General features: G+C 55.6%; 1 protein-coding gene across 1 annotated transcript; it reads left to right on the forward strand.

Moving 5' to 3' along the window:
• The first annotated feature begins 5,157 nt into the window (after window positions 1–5,157).
• Window positions 5,158–8,385, forward strand: Gjb5 (gap junction protein, beta 5, 31.1kDa). The gene is made up of 2 exons (XM_005395123.2): window positions 5,158–5,401; window positions 7,198–8,385. The coding sequence occupies exon 2, from the start codon at window positions 7,222–7,224 to the stop codon at window positions 8,023–8,025; it is 804 nt and encodes a 267-aa protein (XP_005395180.1). The 5' UTR covers window positions 5,158–5,401; window positions 7,198–7,221; the 3' UTR covers window positions 8,026–8,385.
• Window positions 8,386–9,028: the final 643 nt, after the last annotated feature.

Below are 9,028 nucleotides of genomic sequence, written 5' to 3' on the forward strand. Positions count from 1 at the left end.
AAAAAAAAAAAAAAAAAAAAAAAAACACTATGAGAACAGCCTAGTTCATCAGAAAAGCAGGCATGACAAGCTCCTCCAAGAGAATCAACAGTAGCCCCAGGAAAACCAACAGCTCCAACAGCTCCCAACAGCTTCTAAACTCCTTTCTGTCCCATTCTGCCTCTTATGCTGCTGGCAACAGTCCTCAGCTGGGCCTCCCACGCCCAGCACCACGCCGGTTCAGTTCAGCTGCGTGTTATAAGTTGACCACCAGTTGTCAATCCGGCACAAGCAGGGAGCGTGGACTCCAGCAGAGCCTTGCTCCCACCCACGTGTGACAACCACAGCACAGGCAGCGGCCAGCAGGCTGGACGCAGCGAGGAGCCGGGGCCACCTCCTGGGATGGGCAGGCAAGCAAAGTGTCAAAGCTGGTGACAAAGCCGGCTGAGGGTCGGGGAAACCTGACTGGAAGGAGCAGCGTGGGGAAGCAGCAGAGGAGGGTGTGAGGTGAGGTCCGCTGCACGCAGGAAGCTCTCCAGGCCCTGCCCTCCACCGTGCATCCCGTCTGGTTCCTGGTTCCCGTGAAGAAGCAAATCTTCTCGGCCCTGTCCCTTCCTGAGGCCCTGCCTCTCTCCCTTCCAGAAAAGGAACAGTCTATACTTTTCCCACCTGCACCCCCGGCTTCTCTCGCCCTCCCTCTACTGAAATGACTCTGGTAAGAGTCACCATTCCCTGGACCTCGTTTCATCGTCTTCTTCCCCCTCCCCCCCCCGTAACCCCAGTTTCTCCATCTCGGACCACTCTTTCTCCTCCACAGACACCTCTATCTCTGCCTACTTCTCAGTGTCAGTGCCCCCCAGGAGCTGGGCCTGACCCCACCTTTCCACCAGTCCTGCAACTCCTGCCATCCCAGTGGACTGAGGACCACCCATGGCCAGAGGTCCTCAAGGCTGCCTCTGGGCACCCGCAACACAGAGCTCACTAACCCTACCAGCATCCGTGACAGCCCTACGCAGCCCTTCCCTGACGCTCCCCACGAGAACCCGGCCCGTCCTCCTGCAGGGGCACACGGCCTGCGCAGCCGCTGGAGGCTGCCCCCAAACCTGCAGGTAGTGCTCCCTTAGCACCGGTGTCCCTCCTCCCGCCCCCTGCTCGGCTCTGGCTTAAATGCTGACCGTAACCTCCCCTGGTCCCACCAGCCCTGCCCCGGCTCCTCTCTCCCACAAGAGGCAAGTTAAACCGTCTGGCAGCTCCTCCCTCACACAGATTCTGCGCAGGGAGTTCACCTGCTGGCTAAAATTCACCTGTAGCCCCCAAATCCATACTTGAGTCCATGAACCACACACCAAAAGTGGTGAGAAATTGGAGTCACGCAATGCACACACGGTCCTAGCTGGGACCAAACAAGGCGGCGCTCTGCCTTCTTCCAGCTCCCATCTGAGTTCACACATGTCTCACAGGGGTCTATTGAGTGCCGCATTTTTCTCATTTTTTATGCTTTTTCTTGGTGACATTACAGGCACAGTGCGGACGAGCTGTCCCGCCTTCCTAAGAAGGACAGGCTGTGAGGCGCCTCCAGGAGGAAATGTGTGGCCGATGAGCCTCATTCTGGCAGGGGCAGTGGCCGGCCATGAGCTCAGCGTTGCCAAATCACTGCTCTGTTTTCAAGACATCTTTAAACAGAAGCACACAGGAAACAGGGCGATGTACTGATCAGGTGAAAATATAACCAGAGGCTCGCAGGAACCCGGCCTGGTATTTCTACTGGGAGCAATGGTCACTCTTTACTGACCTGGAGTCTTTGTTACTTTCCTCGCTGCTAGAACAAAACACCCAACACCCACAATTCAAAGGAGGGGAAGTGTATTATGCTCACAATTGGTAGAGGTTTCAGTCCATAATCCACTGGCTCCAAGGCAAACAGCCTGGCAGAGGAGAAGCTGCAGCAGGCAAGCAGAGTGAGTCAAGGGAAGAGCCGGGAAGGGTCAGCCTGACCCCACCTGCTAACAGCAAGGCAGCTATGATGCCATATAACCCAATCATAGAAGCCATAACACCTGGTATTCATAGTGACTTACAGAAACAAACACTGGGGGTAATGAGAATCAATGGTACCAGTGTGACCGTGTATCTTCCTGTTTAAAACGTCTCCCTGTCTCCCTCTGCACACAAGATAATAAAACTCCTCAGCAAGATATTCCAGGTACCTGGAAGGTCTTTGTCAGCTTTCCAGGTACCTGTCATGTGAGCCCTGACCACAGCAGCCCCAGCCCTCCTGTCAACAGATAAGGCATCTCAGGGAATCTTGGGCATCTCAGGCATCTCAGCCCTTTCCAGGTTCTTAGTATCCCAAACAAAGAATTAGTTGTTTTTTCGGGGTTTTTTTTGGGGGGTGGGGGGTTGTGTTTTTTTCTGGTACCGGGAACCGAACTCACAACCTTGCACTTGCCAGACAGGCACTGTACCAATGAGCTAAATCCCCAGCCCCCCAAACAAAGAATTGTACAGGACACTCAAAGAGTAACAAGAGCTGGGCAAGTGCCTGTAATCTTAGCACTTGGGAGGCTGAGGCAGCAGGATTGCTGTAAGGTCCAGGCCAGACTAGGCCACATAGTGAGTTCAAGGTCAGCCTGAACTACATAGCAGGACCCTGTTGAAAGAAAGAAAAAACAAAATAAAACAGAGTTAGATTTATTGAAAGTAAAAGATGCAAAAATACGAGCCAGGCGTGGTGGTGCACACCTGTAATCCCAGCACTCAGGAGGCCGAGGCAGGAGCATAGCCATGAGTTCAACATCAGCCTGGGCTACACAGTGAGTTCAAGGCCAGACTAAACTACATAGCAAGACCCAATCTGAAAAATAAAAAATAAAGCTGGAAAAAAAAAATAAAAATAAAGCTGAATGTGGTGGCACACGCCTATAATCTCAGCACTCGGGAGCTTGAGGCAGGAGGATCATTGCAAACTCAAGACCAGCCTCAGCTACAAAATGAGCTCAAGGCCAGCCTGAACTGCAGAGCAAGACCCTGCCTCAAAAAGACAAAAAAATATATAAATAAATAAATAAATAAATAAATAAATATGCAAAAATACACATCACAGGGTAGGAACAGGCCAGTGAGAAGAGTTCATGACCCCAACAGGGGCAGGTACTGGGTGTCTTAAGGTCCTGCCTGGGATTACAGGAAGCTCTATAACTGGGAATTGATAAGTCATGGCCCAGTAGGGCATCTGACGCTGCCCACCCCTCAGGAGTGGGAATTTTTTGTTTGTTTTTCTTCCGGTGTCAGGAATCGAACTCACGACCTTGCACTTGCCAGGCAGGCACGTTGCCCCTGAGCTAAATCCCCAGCCCCAAGAGTAGGAATTTTTTACCCTACAAAGCTTTTAGAGGAAGTGTCATGGAGTCCAAAGCCCACTGTGGGGAGGGGTCAAAACCACAATGCAAATGAAGTGGACGCAAGCAGGATTCTGTACTTTCAGTTCTGCATATGCCTGGGGCGTTGCAGGACAGGGTGACCTTTACTGTTGGTTTCCCTATGTTCTGACACAGCTTTTCCTTGCTCCATCTGGCTTCTCAATTTGTGTCCTGTAACTTCCCGTTGTTCATGTGTCCTTGCTCTCCCTCCTACCTCACTCTGTCTAAGGCCCTTCCCGCATCTTTCACAGAGGCCTCTGCACGCTGTGCCCACGCCTCGAAGGCCTCCCCTCCTCTTCTACAAGCCCTTCAAGAACCAGCTTAAATGCCACTTCTCTGGGGCTCCCTCTGGCAAATATTGACCCTCCCTTCTCTATGCCTCTTACAGTCCTTCTCACAATGTTTTACCTCATCTATGCTGCCCAAGCCGGACAGTTTACCTCTGCGAGAGGCCACTGCAGAGAGGGCTTCCTTGGAGCCAGGGAGCACTCTGAGAAGTTCACCTCCAGGCCGGGTGAATCCATGCACCCGCGCTAGGAGCGGGTTGCTGTTGTTTCCCCATTTACAAGCTGAGGCTGCACACAGTAAGGAAGTGGCAGAGCCAGAGTTTGGGCCACTCTGTGCGTTCTGTCCCTCCGCATCCTCTCATGACAGCTTTCACAGGAGCAGGGCGTCTCCTTGTACAGAGAGGGGGCAGGTAAGTGGCAGATCAAAATCTGGAAGGGGTGAGATTCAAATGCAGGCTGTGAGATTCCAGATGCAGGTTCGTGGGAGCCAGACAGAAGCTACAGGAGGGGCTGGGGATTTAGCTCAGTGGCACAGCGCCTGCTTGGCAAGCGCAAGGTCTTGAGTTCGATTCCCGGTACGGGAGAAAAACCAAAAAAAAAAAAAAAAGAAGAAGCTACAGGAGTATTTGGCTCCAGGCACAGGGTGGCAGGTCCAGATGCAGGGGTGAGGGGCCCAGTTACAGAGGTGTGGGCTCCAGATGCGGGGGGAGGGGGCGCTGCAGATGAGCTCCTGGTGCAAGGGAGTGAGGCCCAAATGCAGAGGTGAGGAACCCAGCGCAGAGGTGAGGGGCCCATACTGTGGGGTATAGGGGCAGAGTAGTGGGTCCAGATGCAAAAGCTGTGGACTCCTGACTCGGGGGTTTAGAGACCACATGCAGAAGTATGGGGTCGGAAGATAGCGGCATTAGACCCAAAGGAGTGAGACGACCAGAGGCAGGAGCTGCACCCAGCTGCAGAGGCGTGGGACCCAGACGGAGAGTGTGGAGCCCGGGTGCAGTCACTCAGAGTCGAGACTCTGCTCCACCAAGTTTCAAAGGCCTTGACAGGTGAGGAGGAAGGCCGGAGAAGGGTGTCCCGGTGGGGCGATTGGAGAGAAAAAGGCCTCTGGGCCAGTTACAAATTGAGAAGGGCAATGTTTCAGAGGCGGCTGGCGCCGTGAGAATGGAGAGCCACTCAGGAGCAACCAGCCAGCGACCAGAACCCAGACAGCAGCCCACAGAAGCCAGAGAAGGGCTAAGAGTTCGCAGCCAAGAACTGCGGAAGAGGAATGAGGAGGCAAGACAGAAATCCAGTCCTCCCACACAAGCCCAGGGCTGGGAGGGTAAGCAGGGGCTCAGCGTGGGCCTGTGGTTCTCGGGGAGAATTCCGGGATCCCGGGGTCTGCAGGCTGAGCACTGAATCCCTGAGCTTCCCGAGCCTCCAGGGAGGCAGTCAGGGAGGCCGGGGCTCAGCCAATGGCAGCGCAGGCCGCAGCTCCTCCTCTTCCCCTGGCCTGCCGCACACACCCAGGCTGCTCCGCAGGCTCTGGCCGAGGAACGTGCTTCCCCAGACACCATCCTCAGTTCTGACATGACTTTCCGCAGCTCGCTGAGTTCCACTGCCGGCTGCCACAGGCGGGTTCCGGGACGGCGCTGAGGAGCAGCGGCTCAGGGAAAAGCGTCCGTGTCCAGATGTGCCCTGCCCTTTGCATACTTGGCAAGAGGGATTTCTCGGGTGGTAAGTAGAGGGAGGTGGCCTGAGTGCTCCGGCCCCGGAGTCCTGTGGTACAGGAATGAAGACCCCCCCTCTCCCCTCTGACTCTTCCCGCGCTCCCCAGCAGGGGTAGGTGGGAGCAAGGAACTCAGTGGGAAGGGGGCTGAGAGCCCAAGCTCGTGGGCAGGCTGAGCCTCGGTCTGCCGCTAGGCTCCGCTCTCCTCGTCCCCTACTGAGTGCAGGGCTAGCTGGGTGAGAACCCCTGGGGCTAAGGGCTGGGCCTCCCCAGCGCTCGGGAGAGGCTGCCGGTCCCACCCACCTGAGGCTGGACTGAGCGGAGAAGCTGATGACTCAGAGAGGGGCCGGAGTCCAAGTGGGAGGTGGTGTGGAGAGGCAGGGTGGGGAGGACAGACACCCCAGCCTCCCTCCCGGGATCCACCAGGAGGAGCAGGCAGCTCACCGAAACTTGAGGAAGGGGGCCCACCCGAGACTAGGCAGTTCCCAGAGGGTGGCCCTGGATCCAGCCTGCTGGGGTTTAAATCACAGCTCCGTGGCTTACTGCGCGTAACAGTGAGCAGTCACTCTGTGCTCTATTTTCCTCATCTGTAAACTGGGGATAAAAGATCCAGCCTTCCTATGGTCACTGTGAAGGAACAGTGTATTGGTTCTGGCATCGTGCTTACAACAGCTTCCGTCAAACAGCCAATCCATGCTGGCTGTTCCCACCACCCAGCTCGGCAGTAGTAAAGCACACAGAGGTGAGGGGGCTCAGGAGGGCCGTGACCTTCCACCTCACCAGTGCATGGAGGGCACGAGGACCCCTTAGAGCGCAGGCTCCCTGGGGTCCCCGGAGTGCACACCAGGTGAAACTACGGTGCCTGGGTCTCAGTGTACCCCAGGATTTAAGCAGAGGAGTTCCCAGTGGGAAGCAGGCACCCTGCCTCTGCACAGCAGTCTCACTCCCTGAATGGAGGCAACTCTGCCTGCACGTGCACCTCAAGCCAGACGCACCAGCAGAACTGACCAGAGCAGCATTTCCCGTGCTGGCGTCTGGACAGGGCTGCTTTGAAAGATGATCAAAGCCCTGCAGCGGTTCTGTGGTCAGGAGTTTGGGCAGTGCTGCCTAGTTCATCCCTCTTTTGGAGAGTCGTAGAGTGAATTTAGTAGCATGGTTGCATAATGGGACCTATTTAACTTTACTGAACCCAGAGTTTGCTAACTTCTCCTGAACACAGAATCCTTTTCTCAGCCCAGATGGACTGCCACTGACCTTGATTTGGGTGGGTCCCACCCGAGCAGTACACTGACCAGATATAGAGTGTCAGACCAGGTAGAGGCTTGAGACAAGCTTCCAGCCTCCACTCCAGTCCCACCCCCTGAGCCAGCAAAGGACAGAGCGCAGGCTTCCCTTGGGAGGGGGCTGTCTGAGGGAGAAGGCAGTGCTCAGAAAGAGGAGAGGTCACCCCGAAGCCCAGGCCCCACAGTTGAACAGTGTGATGCAGAAGGTGCGATGCCCATAGGTCTCTGCAGGATTCTTGGGACCTAACGGGCAGCTCCCTAGACCTGCCTTCACCCACTGGTATGGGTAGAGTTGAGGTCTGACTTAATCACCTGTGCTCCGGTCCCACCTCTGCACCCAACAGTTGTATAAGCTCATGTTCTGCCTCTGAATCTCGCTTTTCCCCATCTATAAAATGGGGACGGTAAAAAGCCCGGTTCCCCTGGTGGTTGTGAGGATTAAATATGACGGCACATTTCTATGAAGGGCTCAGAGCAAGCTTTTTTCAACTTGGCAAATTGTTTTGATCCTTTCCCTGCAGTGACAACGAACACCTGGGTCCACCATGAACTGGGGGCTCTTCGAGGCGCTCCTGAGTGGGGTCAACAAGTACTCCACGGCCTTTGGGCGCATCTGGCTGTCTTTGGTTTTCATCTTCCGCGTGCTGGTGTACGTGGTGACGGCCGAGCGTGTGTGGAGTGACGACCACAAGGACTTTGACTGCAACACCCTGCAGCCGGGCTGCTCCAACGTCTGCTTTGACCAGTTCTTCCCCGTGTCCCACGTGCGCCTCTGGGCCCTGCAGCTCATCCTGGTCACGTGCCCCTCGCTGCTCGTGGTCATGCACGTGGCCTACCGCAAGGCTAAGGAGAAGAAGCACCGAGAGGCGGCTGGGGAGGGCTGCGGGCGCCTCTACCTGGACCCTGGCAAGAAGCGGGGTGGGCTGTGGTGGACCTACGTCTTCAGCCTGGTCTTTAAGGCCGGCATAGATGTCACCTTCCTCTATGTGTTCCACTCCTTCTACCCCAGATACATCCTCCCTCCTGTGGTCAAGTGCCACTTGGCTCCCTGTCCCAACACAGTGGACTGCTTCATCGCCAAGCCCTCTGAGAAGAACATCTTCACTGTCTTTATGGTGGTCACGGCCGTTGTCTGCATCCTGCTCAACCTCGTGGAACTGTCCTACCTCGTGAGCAAGCGGTGTCGGGAGAGACTGGCGGCACCGGTGGGGCATGTCCCAGACTGTGTCACCGCTTCCTGCAAGCAGAACGACCTCCTCTCAGGAGACCTCATCTTTCTGGGCTCTGACGTTCACCCTCCGCTCCTGCCAGACGGTCCCCGAGACTATGTGAAGAAAACCGCCGTGTGAGGGGCTGCCTGGCTGGACCTGTGGCGCGGGCCTGGCCTGGGAGGTTCTGGCTTTTCTCACAAGTGCAGTCTGAGGGTGGAGGAGCGGGGTAATGACTTAGAGGCAGGCCCAAGGGAGGACTCAGGTGGCATGGGGTCCAGTCCCTATTTCTCATCTCCAAGTCCTGGCCCCAGCTCTGGCGACCTGGACAGGTGGTGGTCCCTCTGCCCTGTACCTCAGTTTCTCTGCTGTAAAATGCCGATGTAGAGGACCACCACGTGGGGGGTGGGTAAGGAGCAGCTTAATCGGAGAACAGGTAGGCAAGCACCTTTGATGTGAGGCCCACGGTCAGGGCTTAATAAAGGTCAATGCATTCACTGATCTAAGGTGCCCTTTGTCATTTGGCCTGTGACCACTATCACGCCAGTGTGTGCACCTCTCTACCCATGCAAAATACTACACTTGATGTAGCCAGTTGAGGGGCCTCCTCTCCTCCTGAGAAGGGTGCCCCAGCACCCTAAGGGACCATGCCACTTGCTCATGCTCGGGCTAGCCTGCAAGTTTAGGCCCACGAGATAGCTCCATAAGGAATGAAGCATACTATACGGAAAGTGCGTGGACTCTGGGGTCAGCACAAACCCAAGCACAACTGGGACTCGGCAAAGTAACTCCATCTCCTCTCCAAAGTGGGTTAGTAATGATTAGCGTGTGGGGCTACCGTGAGGTCACAGCTGTGAATAGGGTTAGCGAGCTATAAAAGTTCACATAAATGTGAATCCCTGCTACTAAGAAGGGAGGTAGAGGGGCTAGTCTTCGGCTGCACATTAACCTTCCCTATCCCAGCCATATGCAACCACAGACCACTTTGCAGCCCCCACTAGGTCATCTTCAGCTTTCTTGGAAGACTTCCCCGGCAGCACAGAGGCCTCGGCCCACGAGGATGGACAGGCAAGGCTGTGCCTGGCCCCGTGCCAGCTGAGGCATTCCACGCTGCTAAACTGCATTCCTTGTCTCCAGCAGGGCA

The sequence above is a fragment of the Chinchilla lanigera genome, unplaced genomic scaffold, assembly GCF_000276665.1.
Source record: "Chinchilla lanigera isolate Chin_1 unplaced genomic scaffold, ChiLan1.0 scaffold00051, whole genome shotgun sequence".
In the NCBI taxonomy this organism is placed as follows: Eukaryota; Metazoa; Chordata; class Mammalia; order Rodentia; family Chinchillidae; genus Chinchilla; species Chinchilla lanigera.